This window comes from Anarrhichthys ocellatus, unplaced genomic scaffold (genome assembly GCF_004355925.1).
Source record: "Anarrhichthys ocellatus isolate YVR2014 unplaced genomic scaffold, GSC_Weel_1.0 scaffold3, whole genome shotgun sequence".
In the NCBI taxonomy this organism is placed as follows: Eukaryota; Metazoa; Chordata; class Actinopteri; order Perciformes; family Anarhichadidae; genus Anarrhichthys; species Anarrhichthys ocellatus.
This window is the reverse complement of record NW_022280033.1, coordinates 11,601,414-11,622,914: the sequence shown is the minus strand read 5'-3', so window position 1 is coordinate 11,622,914 and position 21,501 is coordinate 11,601,414. Positions and strand designations below refer to the sequence as shown.

Below are 21,501 nucleotides of genomic sequence, written 5' to 3'. Positions count from 1 at the left end.
TTGACCATGCGAAAATGGGCAAAATATCTGTTACCATCCATGGTCGATCTCTTGCAGATCGTTCACAGAGAGATTAGGATCATTAACCTTTGATATTCAGTCTGCTGTGGAAATTGGCCATTTCAGCAAATGGTAGCAGGTTGTTTACCGTAAGTGGCTGAGATCCTCTCATCTTGACTGCATACAGTTGACAAACTTTACACCTTCTGAATGACCCAGTCTTTTTCTTATACTTATTTGAAAATTGTCATGATCTAGTATGGGTTGCATTGCTTATAGTGCAATACTTAAATAAATAAAAAGATCTTTCATGCAGGATGAGGCCTTGTTGGGCATACTTGGATCAAAGACCCCATCAATGGATCCATGACTATTACAATTGAATATGTAAAATAAAATGCAACAAAGCATTCAAATGACTTTAAATGATATTCAGCAGTACAATTATTAATTATTAATTTATGGTACCATTTAAGACTAGTTCTCATTAGAAAGCTTGAATTGAAACTAATTTAAACAATGACAAAATATGTAATGAAATTAGAGAATTGAGTCAATTCTTGTATAGAATGCTGCCTTCGCTGAGAGTAATTTAACATTTTGCTTGTCAAAGCAATACATATAAATTGTCCATATCAGAATCAATGTATCCAACTAATAGTGATTTATTCTAGCATTTCAAAAGATCCCAGCTTAGACACACAACCAACAAGTATGTAAATGCCTTAATGTTACATGTATGTGCACAGTGCATAAACAGCATAGCAGAAATACAACTGGAGTCAGATGGTTGCAGCTTAGTTAGATAATGTTATAATAAAAAGCAAGGACCTCTGTTAACTTCCCACTCTTCCCACTAGATTTAGCTAATTTATTTAGACATATCCCCAGTAAAGTAAAATTATTTATTTAAAGTCACAAGAACACCTTTTTTTCTTTAAAGCCACAAGCAGCAAATGCTTACTCTTTTGGATTCCAGTTGTAGTTTGGAAAACAGTTGACTCCGACGCATTTGGCAACAAATTTGGTATCAAATGTTAAACCTGATCCACATGCATTTGCACTACTTGCTTGTCTCATCCAAATAGGTCTGATCACAATGCTTTCCCATGCACAGCTTATCCTCTGTCTCCATACACTGGCTTACAGCCTGTGTAAGCCAGTGGGAGAAATGAGAGAGGGCCTGCTGCTGAGCTCTGCCTCTATTTATTCTTGATCGGTTCAGCAATTTTATTCATATGCAAATGAGGGCATGACATCATCTCGTCTTGTTTGAGCAGTGAATACCTTTTTTCCTGGATGATGGTTGGCAACATTGAATACAGCTGCTTGAACTTGCAGGCAGCATAAATGCAGTGTGAGGCAGTAGTTGTATTTAACTGTAAATAATCCAAGCTGCACTGACCAAACGGGGGAAATTGCCTGATGTCATTGTAACACAGACTCAACAACATCTTTTTTTCTAATTTTTTGCCTTTTCCACATCTCACACACTCTCTTATTGTCAACCCATCAATCTTATTGTCATCTCGAGCACTGTTCTGATGACAGGAAGGGAAAAGTATTTTGCTTTCATTTTTGCACCAATTGTTGGTGGCATCCATTGTTGACAGGAAGAAGTGGTACGATACCTCTGCTCAATGTTGCACTGTACTATCAAAATAAGCAGTTCACTTTCTTGATGTTTTTCCATGCTCAGCTTCAATGCACTGAAGTTTTGATTGTGATATAATTGCTCGTAGTTACAAGGATGAGTATGAAACAACACGCTAAACAATGTGGAGAGTTATTTTAAATTGCATTAAAAGCCCTCTTGTGGGTGGTCGACACAGCAGCTTAAATGTTTTAGCTCTACATTGTGTCCGCTCCAGTATCGATTTAGGTAATATGCTGAATAAATAAAAAATATATACAGTATATTCCAAACGTCAGCATGAAACCCTGTGAAGGAATTTCAGGCTTTCTTGATTCTATTCCCAGTTCTCTCTGAGCCACAGAGGAGAGCTGTTCAACCGTCTTACACCACTCCATCTCGCTAATCATCACCAACAAAGAGATGAAAGACATTGTGAATATTTAATCAAGAGTGTATCAGCCTGCTCTGACAGTAAACATAAATGAATGCATCACATTTTTCTTTGTAGAGCAGCTTTTGTAGAGCAACATTGCTGTAAAATTATCAGAACAATCCATACCAACTACCATAAACGTCAAACACACACAGGGTACAACGTTCTTGAAAATGAGCAGAGAAGAGCTTGCATGTGACTGCAGTCTGTGTAGAAACAAAGGAAGTGGCATATTGAAGCTTATATTCATTCAGGCGCACTATCAATAGTTATGTAGATTTTCTGTATGTAGTGGTGTTACGGTGCATTGTTTTTTCCAGTGAAAATGCATAATGGACATGCAGATTGATAGTAGATATGAAACACTCAAAACATAACATAGCAACTTTAAAGTACATTTTCTGTTTCTGGAAATATACAATTTTGTGTTTTTACAGTTAAATCTACAACCGATGTGTAGCACTCCATTATAGACTGTTATAGCAAGACAAAGGGCCACTCTCGAAATGCCCTGTGCTGCCGTATCATTCCACAAAGGGCAGTGTGCGGGGGAGGGTCTGTGTAATTTTTAATTTTGTTAATTTTTGTTTGTTGTTGGCTTGTTTTTTTGATGTTGGAAAGTTTTCCTTTGAGGATGTCCGGGGCAATTCTATTACAATTAAAGTTTGAGAGTGGGCAGACTCCTAAAGCTCTCTCGGTCATTTGCGAGGGTGTGCACATTATTGGTTGAATCCCATTGTGCTTAGAATTCACTGTTGGGAGTCATTTTCTTTTTAACACAGTCAAAGATCAACGAGGATGACACATAGAATTCTGCGGCATCACATTTCTTCCCTTGTCACAGGTGAACTCAGAGTCCCAGGCAGATATGATTATTCAAATTTATGCCACTTTTGTGGGTGCTTTTTTTCTGAAGTCAGAGGAATGGGAGTAGTATCTCAAGTATGGCTCTGACTCACTAGGAGTTTTCTTTTCTTTTTTTGCAATTTTTTACTTTTTTTATTCTCTGTCTAGAAACTCATGGGTTTTGATGTTCATGTCGATGTCTTTATACACCATCATATTATTTCTGTAAAAAAAAAAAAACTCTTAATATTTTACTTCAGTAGGAGCCTTGCATGAATACTCTGCCATTACATCTGCAAATTTCTCTCAATTTTCTGAACTTCTTTGTTGGATGCTGTTGAAATGTCAAAGTAATACTTGATCACAGAAAGTACAGGCACTAAAGTACCTTGCCTGTATGCTTATTTAGTGATTAGATAGAGTTTTGTTGCATATATTTTTATAATTCAGACTTAATTGCTTCTTGCCTAACTTATGTGTGGTAAATTCATTCAAAATACCCTCACTCCAACCGAAAATCCCTTTCACCATCACCCGTTTTCAACAAAAGTGCACTGCAGTGACAAATGAAAAAAAGAAGTTTTTCATAGTGAGAAATGTGTTGTGTGAGATTATTATATTTTGTGAGTACACTGCAAAGACCTAGCATTAATTAATAACGTAATCTAACTATAAAGCTAATAATCTCTGTCTGTTTATCCTTCTGTTTGTCCCTTTCATATCTCGAGAAACACTCCTCAGATCTACTTCAAAATTAGTGGGTGTGTTGCTGGGAACACCATGGAGTGCTTTTTCGAATTCGGTCCAATTTGGACACATTCAAGATGAATAAACTTTGAATAAACAACTAAACAGCCCCTCAGGGCTCTGCAATCCAGCATGTTGTCTGCAGGGGGCAGACAGCGGCTCATTGCTTTCACTTTTGCTGCTGGATCGTGGATACAGCTTGCTAACGCTACATGAATGCTGAATAAAGTTACAACCAAACTTTTCTTCACTTCCCCGGAGACAACGAGCACGAGCGGATAGCCTACAAGAACAGTGCCACTCTGCTATTGCCAATCAAGTTATGTTTGTTTTGCATCACATTTCCTGACAAATCTATTGCTGTTTGGGACACTTTTAGTCAGAGGCCCCAGGCCAAGGTTGCCTACCTTGCCTACCGTCAAGTCTGATGTTTTGTCCTGTGAACCAGACTGTAGGCCTGTTTCACCGGTGTGTGACACAACTATGTCATGGCAGGTGTATTGCTGAGGATCAAAGGAAGTGCAGTATTGAGTGTGAAGTTGTTTGTATGAGCAGTTCTGGATAAAGCTGCAAGCAGCAACACCACAGGCCAAGCACGTGGCCCATTCTGAACAGACATGTTTTCAACTTGCCCTGCACTACTTATTATTAATTTACAGAAAGCCGACGGAACCTGAGATGTCCTGACGTTTATTCCCTAAAGGTCAAGCTCCAAAAAGACTGGATCCTACAATTTATATTATGGAACTCAATAGCAACTTTTGCTAGAGCCTCATCTTGCCCGCGTCTTTCAACTCTACCCTCATGTATCACTGGCTTTTAGTTGGGATTTTGAGGGTTGTAGAGCAATCTGAGATAACCCTGCTTGCATCATCACCGCTATGTTCTCAGACTTTAAAAAGCTTTACTTTAAATCTGCTTTACATTACTCAAATGTTTATTACAGGCTGAGTATCACTCCTTGTGACAAGTAAAATAGCCGCTGCTGTAATTAATGGTCATCTAGTAATGGGTATAGTAATCCTTTTGCAATTTGGAAAAGTAATTAGTAACCATTGATTACTTTCTTCTGAACTACACAATAACAACGGACAGAACTTATCCTTTCCCACTTGCTCACAGGGTATTAATCGCTGAAAGAGTAATGAGGAAACAACATTCATTTTGGGGAAGTGCCATATGTGCAACTGAGTGAAAAGAAGGTTCTTAATATTGAGCATTTTGTTTTTAAATCCACGCCCCGTTGACACTGTCCAAATCTCAGGCAGCGTACGTTTATCAATCAGACAGCAGCCAGTGTTGTATTGACAAGTAGTCCCATTAAAATATTCATGGAAGAAGCAACCAGCAGGACTGCCTGCTCACTTGGAATTTCTTTTGTGAAGCCACATTGCCAAGAGGCTTGCTGTGTGCTGTCTAATTGTATTGCGAGAGATATAATGATGGAACACAGGCTACACAAATTAATTGAGGCTTGCCAGTCACAGCACAAATTATGCAGCAAATGCTGCAGTGCTGCGTGTGAGGAAGTCACCGAGCCAGAGCAGGCATTACAGTCAATGTAGGTTTAGATTATTATCCGATACAGGGCTTGTTGCACTTAAGGAAAAACCAACAAGCCGATCCCTCCTGACATCTTGTGCAGCAGACACGGTGGTGTGATGATAATGCATGATTATTAAGCATATGGGGGTTTTCTTTCTCTCTCTTTCCCTTCATATCTGGTGTATAACTGTACTGCATATTGTGCTAAGAAGAATATCAAACTAACAGGTGGTGGGGTACATCCATTTACATTGTATCTGCTTCAAGGTAGAAAATACTACTTTATAGTAGTTGTAGATCTAATAGACTGTTGACTCCATGTCACTAAATTGCCTGCAAATTATAAATTCACCACTAGCGGGTTCCACGTTGTCATTTGCTTTTTGTAAGAATCTGGAATATGATTAGAATAATTTAGCCATTTAAAAAAAAAAAATGCATCTTGCCAGTGAAAACTGTTGCAAGGGCACCAGCACAGTGCATGATGTTTTACTGCCATCTGTTGCCAATATTTTCAGATGTTTTATGCAATAGTAATATTTTAATGATGATCCTCCCTCATTGTTATTCTCTTCAGGGGACTGTGAAGGAGGCACGTTCAAATAGGATAGTAAAGACGCACACCTACCATCAGGTTTAACAAATACCTCTGTGCAAAGGTGCTGTGCTGAAAATATTTGCCAGGTCCCTTAATAACATTGCAGGTAATATTTCAGTGGTGATCCTCAGGAAAGTTGCAACAGTTGCAGTTGCTCTGAATTAGTCACATGCCAGACACAGTCTAAATGAGGATGTTAGAGATGACAAATCACTTCTGATTAGAGCATTAGCCAGATGAAGAAATGCATAAATGATGATTGAGTAAGTAAAAATTATCACAGCCATATTGTGGTTTTGTGTGTTTGCAGAAAATGAAATATTCATACGTCTTTGTTTGTTTACCTCAAGTTGGGAAATTGCTGTTGTTGGTCCTATGAGACCCAGCACTGAATGGTGCACAGGGAGCCCAATGTGAAATTACATAGTGTTTCATCTCTGAGTTAGACAAACCCCAGCCTCTCTTTCTTCTGATTCACTCCTGTGTTTGTTTGTGAGATATAATCCATTGTGGTTTTGTGTTTGTATGTCTGTGTGTGTGGTGGTGATGATGATGATTTTGGGCCGTGGGACATATTCTAGCTATCTAGCTACTATACCAAGTAGTCATAGTCATCTTTATAAATAGTCATCTTTGCCTTAGAGCAACACTAATGTAAATTAACCCGGTGGAGCATTCAATTTGCTCACGAGAGCTCATCAAGTAACATCATCCAATTTGCTTAGTATGCATGCTCTCTGTGTCTCGTAGGGACAATCTTTGCAGCATTAGCAGGCCAAATAAAAAGCTACTGTTGTAAGCACCAAAATATGCCTCAAATGCCCTCAGCAAGAGGGAGTTTTAGTAACAACGTTGTGATGTGTCCTGCCTCACTAACAGGCCATACACAAAGACATGGATTGGAATATTGGATCATTTCAGTTTTTTTCTTTAGGATCTTGTTATATTCTTGTCATGGTGAGGCAATGTAGTTTTCTGAAATGGCTCACTGAGAATGGGAGAATGACCTAAGAAACACAAAAGGCACCCCAAAGATGATGATAGGCGTTACTGTAGGTTGCATTCTATGTTTACAGTCTTAAATGTGCCTTACTTGTTTTTGTGTGTGTGTTTGCGTGATTTCCATACAGTACCTGTACTTAGTCCTTCCTAAGTTGCATGCGTGTGATTGCCTCAGGAAGGCGTCCTGGAAGGCTGTTTCTAATTAGCAGGAAGGTGATTGCCCTGATTGTTTCCATCTGACCATTAAAGCAGACATTTGAGGGGTTTGTCTCATCAACAGTGGTACAATCAGGAAAAAAATGGATGAAAACATTTAACAGAATCAGATTTACCGGCAATACATGTTCACAGGCAAACAATAAGGAATCTATGGAACAAAAGTGCACCATGAGATTATGATTGTGTTCATGCGCGTGGCAGAGAGTATACAATCCGTTGCACAGTGTACAGCCCTGTAAAGAGGCTGCTATTGTATAATGCGCGTATAAAGCCAATGATGAATTGGAAAGAGGCAATCGCTTGACTTTGCAAAAGCTGGAATATGACACAAGTGGACCAGCTACTTAACATTATGGCTGCAACATTAATGACTAGAGCAATTGTACATTTCCCCAGAGAGACACAGAGGGTCAAATGATAAAATTGTCCTCCTACTCATTAGGTTTATAATGTATATCTAGTTTATGCCCTCATTTTTATCATCAATTAATCCTGAATGACAAAATGAGCACTCTCACTCATGATAATGTTTTGCAGGCTGATTTCTTTCATTTGTATTAATATTATTGTATTTTTCATACATTTGAAATAGTAACGCATGTAGCAGAGCATGTAAATGTAAATGCAGCTGGCTCTGGCTGGTTATCCCAATCTATGATTTGTTTGTAGTGTATTTACAGGCATTATAATGTGAATTTCCTATCTGCTGAGGAACACAAAAACATAAAGAATTATCACCACAACACTGAGCAAAAACTTATTTCCGATGGTATTATTTAAATCCAGCTGTGGAAGCCGTTCTCTGTTCTTGTTGTCTCTCCTGGGTTTTGGGCTGTGGCGTGGGATACAAACGCACCATTGCCTCCAACAGTATCCACCAGTGCATAAAGTTTCTCAGGCAACAGTGTGTAATGTATACGTAGTCATCCATTTTTATAGTATGGTCTCAATGGTCATATTAGCAGCTTCATTGCTGTGACTGTTCTGTCTGTTTCTCCATCAGAATGTTTTTCAGGCTTTGCTGAATTTATTGTATCACATATTACAAATCATGGTTTCCCTCTGCTCTCTCTCTCTCAACAGATATAATATGTCTGTTGGAAAACAAGGAGGGTCATGCATGATTGAAATAGCTGCAGATAATGGCACAGCTCAGCGTCTCGAGGAGTACGTGTCACGCCCCGTGTCAGAGGTCAGTCAAATCAACCCTGATTGGTATCGCCTTCCTTTTACACGTATACAGTACATGCATACACATGCATACACAGACATATTAACATATTACTTAAAACAGTAATATAATTTGTCATGCGTGACTTCAGATTCCGTGAGTAGGAGGAATTACATCTGATATCATTTATTAGGGCCCGAGCAACCGACAACGTCGGGCCTGCGAAGGCCCTATTGATATTGTACCTGTTTGGGTAAATGTACGCATGGTTGGAGGACTTGCCATGCATGAAAACTCACCAAATTTTGGGGACTTGTCAGGCCTGGTGAATATAGCCATCTGAAAAAGAATGCATCTTTCTGTGTTAAGAAATGGCTCTCTAGCGCCCCCTACAAGTCGGACCGGTGACGCCCCTCGGCCAGTATGTCCGATTGACATGAAATTTGATACACATGTCCACTTGAGCTAGAGCTACAAAAAAGCCAATCAGACCCCTAAGCTCCGCTGACTTAGATTTTCCGCCATATTGAATTTAGTGTAAAACACATTTCTGCGAACTCCTCCTACAGGCTTAGTCCCATTACTAACAAATTTGCTGTGGATCATTACTGGATCTACGTCATCAAAAGGTATCAAAAGCTTTTTGATATCTCTTTTCGTTTACCAGATATGTACCAATAAACTTCTTAGGGGCGTGGCTTAATATCAATACATATAACTTCTCAACCGTTTGTCCTAAAATTACCAGATTTTCAGCATATGTGCACATTGCATCCTCTAACATACCCTGATATTTATTTTGCATTCAAAAACTAGGGGGCGCTACAGTAAACCCTCGAAGTTGTGCTTTTTGTCATTTTTTGCAGATTTCAGCCTTCGCACTTTAACGAACTCCTCCTAGAGATTTTAAGTGATCAACTTCTACTTTGGTCAGGATGCTCTTAAGACCTTTGTGATTAAAAGTTATCAAAATCGAGAGTTTTCATCAAAGAACCTTGACGTGCCGTGGCGGCCATTTTGCCTCATTGTTTATGAAAAAAGAAGTTGTTATAACTCCAAGGTACATTATCCAATCCGCACAAAACTTCTTATGCATGATGCTACTTCAAGCCTGAACACAGTTCAATTGAAAAAGATTCAATAACTCATAGCGTTGAAATTGCCTCTATAGCGCCCCCTACAAGATTTCAAAAGAGCAGCCCCAGCGCTACGTTTGAGCTACATGTATGAATCTTTATAGGCACATGTATCCTATGTAGACTTAAATATAAGTCTCTTGGGACCATGCTCTAAACCCTACCGGAAGTTGTCCAGTTTCATTTATCTATCATTTTTCCATAGAATTTGGCCTATTTCTAGTCGCTATACTTTAACGAACTCCTCCTAAGGAATTTGTCTGATCCTCTTCAAATTTCGTCAGTAGAATGTCAAGACCGTTGTGATTAAAAGTTATCAAAAGCTTTACGTTTGACGGAATGGCTTAGCCGTAGCGGGTGGCTACTTAATGTGATTCCTCATGAAAAAAGCTGATGTAACTCAGCTGGACTTGTTCCAAACGGTCCCAAACTTCTCATGCTTGATAAAACTCATGGCCTGAGGATGTCTACAAGCTAATTTCCACTAATACTCACAGCGCCACCTGCTGGCCAAAGTAAATCTGCATTTTGTGATAAACACCTCAGATTTACATGACTTTTACACAATGTGGTTTACATTTGTTATAGAGCTACATGATGCATGTTTGCACGCGTTCTGTAGCGCCAGGCAGCGGATACAGGAAGCATCGGACTATTTGCAAAGCATAATTTCCAGCATCAGGCGGTCCACGCGGGATTAAATCCGTCTCACTCGCGGACGCGCCGTCCGACGGTCGCGGACGTTCTCGGACGCGCAGGCCGGAGTCCCGCCGCCACCCCCAACGCGCTGCAGATTGCGAGGGCCCGTTCATCGCTGCTCGCAGCTTTAATTCAATTTATTATGTTTTCTTTATGCTTTTGCAGAATCAGGTGAGTTTGAGGTTAAACCCACTCCTGCAATACATAACGTTCTTTTCAGTGTAAATGAAGTGGGCGTTCAGACAGAAAACAGCCCTCTCGGTTGGCGGTGTAGCTTCAGGTACAAAAATATAAAAAATAGGGATGAAAATCACAAGAAAAGCTTGGATTCCATCTTGAGTAATAGAGCTATGAGATCTAATCAAATGGATGCATTTTTTTAAAATCTCATAGCAGCTTAAAACTGATTATTTACCAGCTTTCAGAATCCAGCACATTAACTACATCCATTGCGGACCAACGAAAAATATATTGGTATCCAAATATCTTGGTTTTTGATTAGACAGTTTCTGATTTTAATCCTATGTAGGACTCATGTCAGCAACATCAACAGTAGATTAAGTGTATGTTATCAAAGCCAGTCCAGCACACAGTAACAGCAGTTGCTTTATGAATGAGTAACGGGAGCTCCCATTACAAACATGTCCACCTGTTATATTATCTGCCAAGATGATCCCACTTGGCAAATAATATCCTCAATGGCAGGCATGTAAGAAACAGCAATTTTTAATCTTTTTTTTTTACTCCGGCTCATTAATTTGATTAACAACACCTATAATTGTTATTAAATTTATATTTTTGTTTTTTCACTTTCAAAGATGCAGAGAGGGGCTCAACCTTCCCACAGGCTCCACATGCCTCCTCCTTCCTCAATGTGATTTATGGTCTTCTAATTTAAGAAGCCAAGATGTTTCTTTTTTTCCCCTTTTTTGTTTAATAACACATTCATTATTGCACAACTATCTTTGCTGCAATTAGATTCCACATTGGTTGCTAGTTCACTTTTATAGAGACCAGTGTATTTCCATTATTTACACTTATACTGAAAATATAGGTTTTTGATTTTAGTTTGCGTTCAACACTCGTCAAATGAGATTTTTACACAAATTATGATCACCAGTGCAGTGCCCATTGAAACACACATGCCTGTTTAGAAAGGAGCGCATGCTTGGCCTGTGGTGTTGCTGCTTGCAGCTTTCTCAAGAACCGCTCATACAAACAACTTCACACTCAACATTGGGCTTCAAGTGGGTCCTCATCAAAACACCCACCATGACATAGTCGTGTCACACACCCAAGTCTCAGCTAATCAGTCAGAAACACCAGTGAAACTACAGTCTTGTTTACTGGAAAACAACACCAGGGGAAGACTTAAGGCAAGGTAGGCAACATGGGCCTGGGGCCCCCAACTAAAAGGGCCCCAATCAGCTATTCAGCTATAAAGTTAATGTGATGTTTGGATATGAAGATAAGTATTGAATCATATCTATATTGTTATAGCTCCTTGTACACCAAAATAACTTATAAATGGCCCCTAAAAGTATTTTAAAAATACGAATAGGCAAAATAGTCGCTTGCTTTGACATAACCACCACGGTTATAAAGTACAGCATTTGTGGAGGCGGTGCTGTTATAAGTTAGGATGGCAAAAGCGTATAGAATTCCAGTTGCAATGGCAGAGTGGAGATGTTCCTGTAGGCTTTCTGCTTGTGCCCGTTGACTCAAGTGAACTGAAGAAGGTTGTTACATTATCCAGCATTCATTTAGTGTTGTCACGATGTATCCAGGATCCAGCAGCAAAAGTGAAAGGCAATAAGCTGCTGAATGCCCGCTATGGATGACAGTTTAATAATATAGAATGTATGTATAGCTTTTCCAAATTGCACCAAATTCGACAAAGCTCTCCATGGGGTCCCCAGCAATACACCCAAGTATTGAAGTAGATCGGAGAAGCAATTCTCAGAAAGACAGACAGAGATTCCTTGCTTTATAGTTTATATATATATATATAATATTTGCTGACAGGCAGTCAGGCTTTGAGCTAATTTCTTTAAAATGATGTATAGTAGAAAAAGCAAAGCTACTAGCAGTTGTCAAGGGTCTAAGGATAGAGAGTGTCGTATGAAGTACAGCTTATGAACCTGACATTATGAACCCACAAAGATTCTTGCAATGTTTTAAAACCAACACTGCAGACATTGCCCGGCTGCAGGCCTTAGAGAGATCATGAAGTTAGCCATTGGCAGGTTCCAATCTAGACTGCTGAGGCTCATAAGGCAGTTTAGCAGATGTCAGTGCAGCACTACATGCAAATAAATTGCTATATATCTCTCTATATATAGAATGTCAAATTCTAAAAGTAATGCTAGAAATGTTGGACTGTAAAGTCAGTGAACCAGGTCATAGCCAGTATTATCCTTGGCAATTTAGACTGGAAGCCAACATACAGCTGATATAGAGTTTTAAAATATTTTCAAATTCTGTCATAATTCTCACAGATTGCCAGTGTAAGGGGATAAGTCTTGAAATAATATGAACATACTGATTATCTTGCTTTCAAAGTCTTACTGACACATTTTTAACTAAGGTTGTGGTCATAAAACAAGCTTTTAGTGCTCAATTACAATCACTGAACAACAATTTTTGTGTTGATGTGTTTTTTAGCACGACCAAGTTACTCATGTAAACTGGCACCACATGTATATAAAAACACTTTTTAGAAATATGATAATAAAATGGAGGCCACATTCACTTGTCCTGCCTTCAAATAGGACACAGAAATCAGCATATGACACTTGTGAACGCAGTGCTGCGAGTCCACTTACAAAGTCATGAATATTACATCAGTGCGTCTTTCAAATGGACCCATAAATGTGGTAAACACACTTGAAGGCACCATAAATGCGTTCCATATCAGCCCATCGTCACCAAGCAGCTCCGGTGGTTCATAGCTGTTGTATCACATGAAATATAGTTTAGCTCGTTGTAAAAGTATCCAGCTACAGCTGAGCATTTTTATTTGAATCTTCTGCTTTGTTAAAGATAGTTTTAGGGCTCTTAACGTTGCACTGACATTACATACACGTTTCCATGGACCCCTGTCGTCCGTGTCGTTTTTATAGGCTTTAAAATCTACCAAATATATGTCATTTAAATCCCAAATATTCTATATTGTAATCAATACAAAGTTGGATATCTTGAGCAGAGCTTTGAAAATGTACCTTGAAGACCCACACAAGTAAGATTTATTCTAAAGATGCATAGCCTCACATAACAACATAATCATGTCTGTATTATAATGAGCCTCTATATGAAATCCAGTACTCATATCTGCCATGACAAGATTTTATATAATACATATGATAATAATGATATAAAAAAAGCTTAAGCAGGGACGGTGAGCACAGGCAGTACTCACCCTCTGTAGTTGTTGGCAACTGTCAAAATAAGAGAAAAGGTATTTTTGTATTGATTTGTTATTGCTGCTATAGGGGTGGAACATGTTTGACATGTCAACAGGATTTTCAGATGTATCCACATTATTTTGGACATGACCCAGCTAAAGGTTGAAGCAGCTTTAAATCTTATGTAGGACTGAAGTGAGCCATGTGGACATGAAAGGTCTTTGTTTCTACTCAACACAATGTTAAAAGTGTTCAAATTATAGAGGTCGGGGGCCCCACTTGTATTCTCATTATTATAGAAATTAGTTTAATGATAAATTGCTAAATCTAAAGGAAAGATATTTATTCTATATTCTTTCAAACGTTTCATACATGAAACAGAAAATCACTTTTACTCAGGGGTGTTTTATTTTTGAAATCCACTGTCAGCATGTTACATAATTTGCAGGAATGTGTAATGAAGCTGTGATAAATGTTGATTTGTCTTTCATAAATGAATCATTATGCATGGCGTGAGTAGGAAAGTGTTATGCAAACCTTCTAAATAGAAAGAAGTACTCAATATTCATTATATCATTATACTCAGCATCCGGAGGTCACCGCTACGAGTGAATTATATGTTTTAGTGCTAATATGAGAATGTCTTGTGCTACATTTTTTGTGCAGCTTTGCTTTGGTTGCAGACACAATTATGACTTACTTGTTAAATTGACCGTTATGGTACAATAAGCTGCAAGTTCACAGAATGTATCTGCATTAATTCTACCCAATTACATAGCACATCAAAGGACGCTTGCAGCAATTTCTACATATTTTACCTCCTTTCATTGTATCAGGATGTGTATTACCATATGATATCAGCAGGACTAAAAATATATATATATATTATAATTTAGGTTTCTTGTCTAGGTCATGCTAAAACTGCTTTAAGCTGGAGAGTAACAGAAACTGATAGTGTTCATCTTTCTTGTTGATCTTAATATATAGTAAGGTCCTGTTAATGTAATAATAATGTTAATATATTCGCACACACTGATATTTAGAACCAGTTTTTAGCTGCACAGCTCGTCCTTGAATGGAGACATATTTTGTATGATTTAGTGAGATCTACTATATGATAACACTGATCCCTGGCTTTCCACCATTTTTTTTGCAGGGAACCTTTGGACCCATATTTCTTGGGGATGTTTCGTCCCAGTGGGAGATGCATGACGGGAGTGCAAAGGGAGCGAGGAGATTCATTGGATGTATCAGGGAACTTCAGGTCAACTCAAAAGAGATTTACCTGGTGGGTGAGGCAGTGAGAGGGCGAAACATCAAGGATTGTGACCCGCCTGTATGCCAACACCTTCCCTGTCGTAATGGAGGAACTTGTGTCAGGTACGAAGTCACCTTTTACACTAATGAATAATTACTAAACTATCTTTGAACTTAAGAATATAAAATACACTTTCTCAAATTCATTTTCATTCTGTAATAATAATGCATAACATGCAAGAAATTACTCCAGAAATTAGATGAACTGCAGCTGATTTAAAAAAAAAGTGTTACATCCTATCATGTGCCAAACAAAATAAAGGAGTGTTCACTGGATATGTGTGTGCTATAAACAAATAAGGTCATGAAAGAAATGTAGTATGATTGACAGTCATTACATCTCCATGTTAGACCTGCTGTTTCCTCATGAACATGTGATTTAGACTGTCAGAGCGGACAGAGCGTTCCCATTGTAGGAATATATATATTCCAGTTTAAATTGTTTCCCCCAATCACTACAAACATGAATGGAGCTATGGCTGTGCCACGGGAGCTCTGAGCCAACACCAACCCAGTCAGCCAGCTTGTAAAATGACAGTTTTGGCAACAGCACCTCTTCTCAGCACCAACCATTTCTAAATGCAGAACTGTTCAGTTGTCAATCGTATCTTATCTACATTGGACTAGTTTTAATGTAGGCCTACTCGAGGCTTAGTGGCACTGTAATGTATTGGACAAGGACTCAGCAGAAAATCTATGAATTGTTTTTTAATTGCAACAAATGGTGGAATTGTAATACAGATAGTGAACCATCTTGCTAAAATAGCCCTTCAGCAGTTTCTTATCTTAAAAATGGATAACATGACTTGAATGTGAAAGCTACTGGATAGCCAGAAATTTCCCTCAGAAGTTAATGGCTAGCAAAAACAAAGCTAAAACGAACATTTTGCGTTCCTTTATAAAGTGGATACTACACATTCTCAATACCAACTTAAAAGAGGATTACAGCTATTATTTCTGCTCTTTGGCCCTTAAGCGGCAAACAATCAAGTTTTGCTCAGTAATATTATTTTAGACAATTTGATGGCATGCTTTTTTATTGTTTTCATTTCACATAGTTTCTCTACATTGGAAGTTAAATGTAGTTATGTGTTGCATTTACTTCCAAAAAATAGATGGGTAATACTCTCCTCCAATCAGGAACATGCATTTATCCACTGAAGTTTTGCAAAAGCTTAGCCGGCCAATAAGGATGTGCCTACACAAATACGTGCGGACCCCACAGTACACAAGGTAGTACACAATGCTGTCAGCTATTCTACACCCTATTGAGCGAGTGGCGTTGGAGCAACAGGGCCCTTTTGGTAGAGTACTCCATCTGTGCTTATAGAACAAGGGTTACATTATCGTAACTTTTGTTTTAACTCACACAGGCCCTCTACTGGACTCTATGGGTACTATGGGTGGAGTCTGATAAATGCACACCATGCCGCAACATAACATCGACCCAAACACACTGATCCACGGAGCCTTTGTGAGTTTGAACAATGACTTTTGTTCTTACATCACATTAATTTTACACAGAAATAATATGTTCTAATGCCGGGGGCAGTTACTTAAGTCTACTAAAAGAAGAGTTTGACAAATTCCTTGAGTAGCGTTACATGAAAGGAGAAACCTACTCATGTCCTGTTCCTTCCCACTTCTTTCTATAAATCTAGAGTATTTTCATTGCCCAATAAAGGCAATCCATGGGCCAAATATGTGAGGATCCGCTCTCCCTTCATCTTTATCTAGTACAGCTCATCAGACTGCCATCACACCCCACTTACCAGCAATTTTGACCGTCTTTCTAAGTGTGCATTAACTACATACGATGCTCTTTCACCTGCGAGCTAATCCAGAAAATAGCTGCTATGAATGTCTTCTTCATTGTGCTGTGACACTGTCAATTAACAACTGCTTTTATTAAACAGGAAATGAAAAGGGGCACCGAGAATATTGGAATAGGAATGGCTCTCAGCATACCAATTAAGAGTCGTGGCATTGTGGTCACATTGGCTTGTCATGTGCGAAAGAGTGCACCTTGCAATTATCTGCGTGATGAATACGTGTTAATGCAGTATCCTCTTGAACTACACAGCATGCCGGGGTCATCAGGAGTGCATAGAGCTCTCTTCATTCAGTTAGTTGCCCTGGATTGCACTGTCGCAACATAATGGGATGAAAAAGGATTTTGATTGTGGGTTCAGTTGGGGTGATATTGCCGCTGTTCCCTTTTCACGTGGTATTCTGTTCATTTAGGCATGTAGATATATCAATATTAAACCTAAGAGGATAATTGGCTCGTGGTTGGCTGGATGAAACATAAATATTAGGTATTTAAGTGACATCAATGGGAAAAGCTGGGCTATCAGCACCTACTGTAAGGACTATGGCCTTCTTGTTCTTCAGTGCCAGCTCTGTAATGCCGGAATTTATAAACCCCAGCTGCAGGTTGTTGAGACCATGTCATTAGACTGACTGCATACACAGCAGATGGAAATATTAAAGCGGAAATGGTTTCCAAGAGACACACATCCATGCTGTAAGTACCTTGCAGTCGCTCTGTAACAAATAAGAACTCTGGGAATAAGAAAAGAATATTTCATCAGAGGGAAATGAACAGCTGTATTTATACAGCCAGACAGTTAGTTATGAAATCCAACATGTTATCTCCCAATTAGACAATTAGAGAAAAATATATACAACTGCACAATCCCTGTATAATCTGCAAACAGATACACAGATGTACCAGATGTCATAGTGGGTGTGGCGTGAAGAGACTTAAGCATGTATTATGCTTGATGTATCTGTGAGGGTTGCAAGTGTAGGGGCAGGTGGCCATACCCTGCAGGGTGTCTGTGTTTATGGCATGGGGACTAGGAATTTGGACCATCTATATTGCACCCAGCGATGTTCAGTTTCTTGTTCTCGCTCTTTACCTGCTAAATGCCCCGCTATGTGCACAGTCTGTCTTTTTCTTTGTCTGTTTTTTTGGTGTTGAGCAGTTCATGAGTGTGGTGAGAGTAAGCCAAAAGAGTACATTTGTGGGGCAACCAAAAGGGATTAGCTGAAAGACACTGAAATGCTGAGGGTACTGCAGAGCTGGGTAATACTTTTATGTTCACTAATATTGACACCTTTCACACACACTTGGTCTTGATTCATTGTTAATGTAAAAGATATTATAGCTGCTTTAAAGGTTTGATAAGAATGTGAGCCAACGTGATATCCTCATTGAAGTACAAACGGATTGTATAAATAGATCCACATTTACTGAGGAGAGAATGGACATATGCTCTCACGCTGACGCCAAGCAGAAATCATGTAGTCAGTGCTACTTCTGCTAGTTGGCTGCGGTAGACATGGTGCCTTGCTCATTCTGTGATGGGCCAGCTTTGGCGGCACACAAACCTCCACAGTGAATTGTCCCAGTGCTCCATTTCACTGCCTGCAAGCGTTCTTCACAAAGCAAGTAAAACCAATTTTACCTTAATCAGAGCTCCAGCTGGTTACAAAGTGCCTATAAAATAACTCAAGGTCCAAGAAACAATTATTTTAATTCACCATGAGAAACAAACATAGCTATCACCCCATGTGCGTTTGCGGTCCCTAAAGTACATTTCCAGAGAAAACTTGCTCATTACAGGGTTTATTCTATTGTGTCATTGAATTTTGGAGGACAAGTGCTTTCAAAACCAACTGCGTGATGGTGTTTTTTGCCCAAATTGGCCATTATTTTTATACATAGACATTTTCTTGTTTAAAAATGAGTTGTTGTGTAACCTTGACATACTTAGAAGTAGCTGATAATAATTGTAAGTATCAAAAGGACTTGGGGGCAAATCTCACGTGACTCATGTAAAAAATACAGGAACAGGAAATGCTTCTGCTTTTGATTCTAATAAAGTACAACTAGCTACAGTAGAACAGAAGGGGGATAGGACAATGAATTTCTGTTTTCAAATATGTTATTCTGGTGTTTTAGGAAAGTTCCAATGTCCATAAACCTGCTGCACTGCCTCATAAGGACAGTACCACAGGTGACACTAAAAAATATATCTTTTGACCAAGGTAAAACCCAAACTTTTACTTATTATGCAAGTGTCTACGATGGTATTTCTAGGTCGTCAGTAGACATACAGAACATCTATCTGCAAAACAACGAATCTCTTTACTGCAATATAAGTAACAGAATTAGACATAAAGGAAAAATTATTATTCTGTGTCTTATCAGTGTGTGTTTGTTTGTGCATGCAGTGGTGTATAAAGTACCCAAAAGCCATACTTGAGTAAAAGTAAAGATACCTTACTGGAAAATTACTCCAGTAAAAGTAAAAGTAGAAGTTAAAAGTTAAAAGTTAAAAGTAAAAGTTAGAATACTACTTGAGTAAAAGTCTTAAAGTATCTGATATTTATTGTACTTAAGTATCAAAAGTAATTTCTGATATTAAATGTACTTAATATTGAAAGTAAAAGTACAAGTAAATGCTGTTAATAAAAAAGCAAAGGGTCAGAATTTTGAGAATTATGAAGTTTATTCTTTTAAGTGCTGTGGCACCATGACCAAGGACAAGGTGCTGTGTTGAAAATAATTGGGTTGGCTGTGATCCATCCAGGAGCAACAATGTTCAACATAATATATTGTACATAAGTATACTTTTGCATCTACTATGAACTTATCATCATAATTCTCCGAAAAGCAATATGACACTATGAAGGAGTTGTAACAGTGCGTTTATAAGTATGCTCATTCCGACTAGAGGATGTAGAGGGCAAATGCATAATGTTGTGTTCAGCAAAAAATATCCACTTGATGCATCAGGTCAGTATTTTGAGAAAGGACACCTGCCTTGTAAACTCCTATGGGCCTGATTTGAACACAATAGGCAAAGGTTTTGCTCAAGCTGAATCTGCTACCATCATAACTCCATCTGATCATCCACAAAATGACCCAAATATCAAAACATGATCAATACTAAAGCAGCAACCCAGTCGTTACTTGAAACTGAAAAATGTCCTGTTCATTTTCAAAAGACAATTCTAATACAATGCAGCTTCTTTACATTCTAATAGAATGTAAAGAAGCTACAGTGTATCAGAATGATTCTATTGAAGTTATTCCTTTTTTAAATGTTTTAGACGAGTCACTAATCACTTTAAAAGAGTGATTATAGCTGATTTAACTTACAGACATGAGATCGATCTTCTCATGTCACTCTCTTTATACAAGGATATAAATTCATCCCCGTTTTATTGATATCTTACGAAGTTACTCCTCATTTTTCGTGCGTTTTTCCTGCAAAAGTCCAGCAACACGAGTCTGTTTTCGCTTGTTACATGCATACTGTCTTTTCAAAATAAACTTCCATCTTCACAGGAAACAACTAAGGTTTTTAGGCAATGGAACTACTTAGTTAGGTTTAGGAAAAGATCGTGGTTTGCGTTAAAATATCTACGGAAGTGGCGTTGCTTAAGTACGGAAGTTACGTCACAAATAAATCAACATTGGCTTCTCGTTTCATGCACGGCACAAACTGCGGCCTCCTGGAGGAAACACCAGTGTTTGTTTGACCCATCCACCTCTCCTCATCCCACCCGTCCTGTGTGGAATTCTACTCGTGTTGTCGCCCGCTAGCTATAGCATATAGCATCCTGGGCATCACTGGGAATCTAAACACCGCGGCTTTGAGAGCACTTGTTTTGCGCATTAACGTGATTAACCAATGATTTAACTGATTCACCAAACCTGCTTGCTTGCAGTCTCTGTTCCACCACAGTCCCCGACGCTGGTCTCATGATTCATTTTGTTTCTAAAGATAGATTTAATTTTGTAGCGAGTAACGAAGGTTTCAGGGGAAATGTATCGGAGTAAAAGTATCAGTTCTCTTTGCAAAATGTAGTGAAGTAAAAGTAAAAGTCAACAGAAATATGAATAGTAAAGTAAAGTACAGATATCCAAAAAAACGACTTGAGTACAGTAACGAAGTATTTCTACTTCGTTACTATACACCACTGTGTGCGTGCGTGCGAGCGTACAGGCACACGTTCATTAAGCCATCATCTGCAGATGGTTTTTGTGGAACATATTGTGAGGAAGGAATTTGTTCTCTACAGTAATGAGACGAAAACGTCATGTTATTTTATTCATCCAGCAAAAGCCAGTCTTCGATGTTCTCACCATTTTTAATAGCTGTATTTCATTTCCTTTCAGTCTTCTTTTTTGCCTCGCACCTCGTCGTCATGTCAGGGATAGTTTGAGCTGTTTTTTTTTTTTTTTTTGGTTTCCTTCCACCTTTTAAACCCTATTTCAGTTTTGGTTCCAACAGTAATACAGCTCAGCATCTTGCATAGTTTTTGTTTTTACAATTGCTACGTCTGTTTCATAGGAGGAGGTAGAACATTTGGCCCGTTGACAGCTTGCTGGTGAGTTAGTGAGACAGAAGACCAGCGATAGTGCTACATAACAGCATGCAGTCTGAGGAGAGGACAGGTTTTGTGTTGGCGGAGAAAATATTTCAGATTTCAGAAATTGACAGCTGATTCTTACTCGAGTCTGAAGCAAATAAATATCATCTCGTATGAATTCATCCGCCTGAACGCGTGTCAGCGAAGAAATGTTAAATCATTGGAACACAATTGTATTTCCGAGACATGGGGGCAGTGCAGTTTATTAAAGGTGTTTTGTAGGGTAAGGTTTTTTCCTTTTTTGCGAGTTTAGAAAAGTGAAATAAACGCCTTGAATAAATACACTGGCACATTTGAA

The 21,501-nt window shown here is 38.7% G+C and overlaps 1 protein-coding gene across 4 annotated transcripts in view; it reads left to right on the top strand.

Moving 5' to 3' along the window:
- eys (eyes shut homolog) overlaps nt 1-21,501 on the top strand; it is a 154,088-nt gene that overhangs the window by 116,773 nt on the left and 15,814 nt on the right. For all 4 annotated transcript variants that reach the window (XM_031873088.1, XM_031873083.1, XM_031873080.1 and 1 more), the window contains 2 exons: nt 8,110-8,218; nt 14,593-14,816. In XM_031873088.1, the coding sequence (XP_031728948.1) occupies nt 8,110-8,218; nt 14,593-14,816 (333 nt within the window). The remainder of the gene's footprint in view (nt 1-8,109; nt 8,219-14,592; nt 14,817-21,501) is intronic.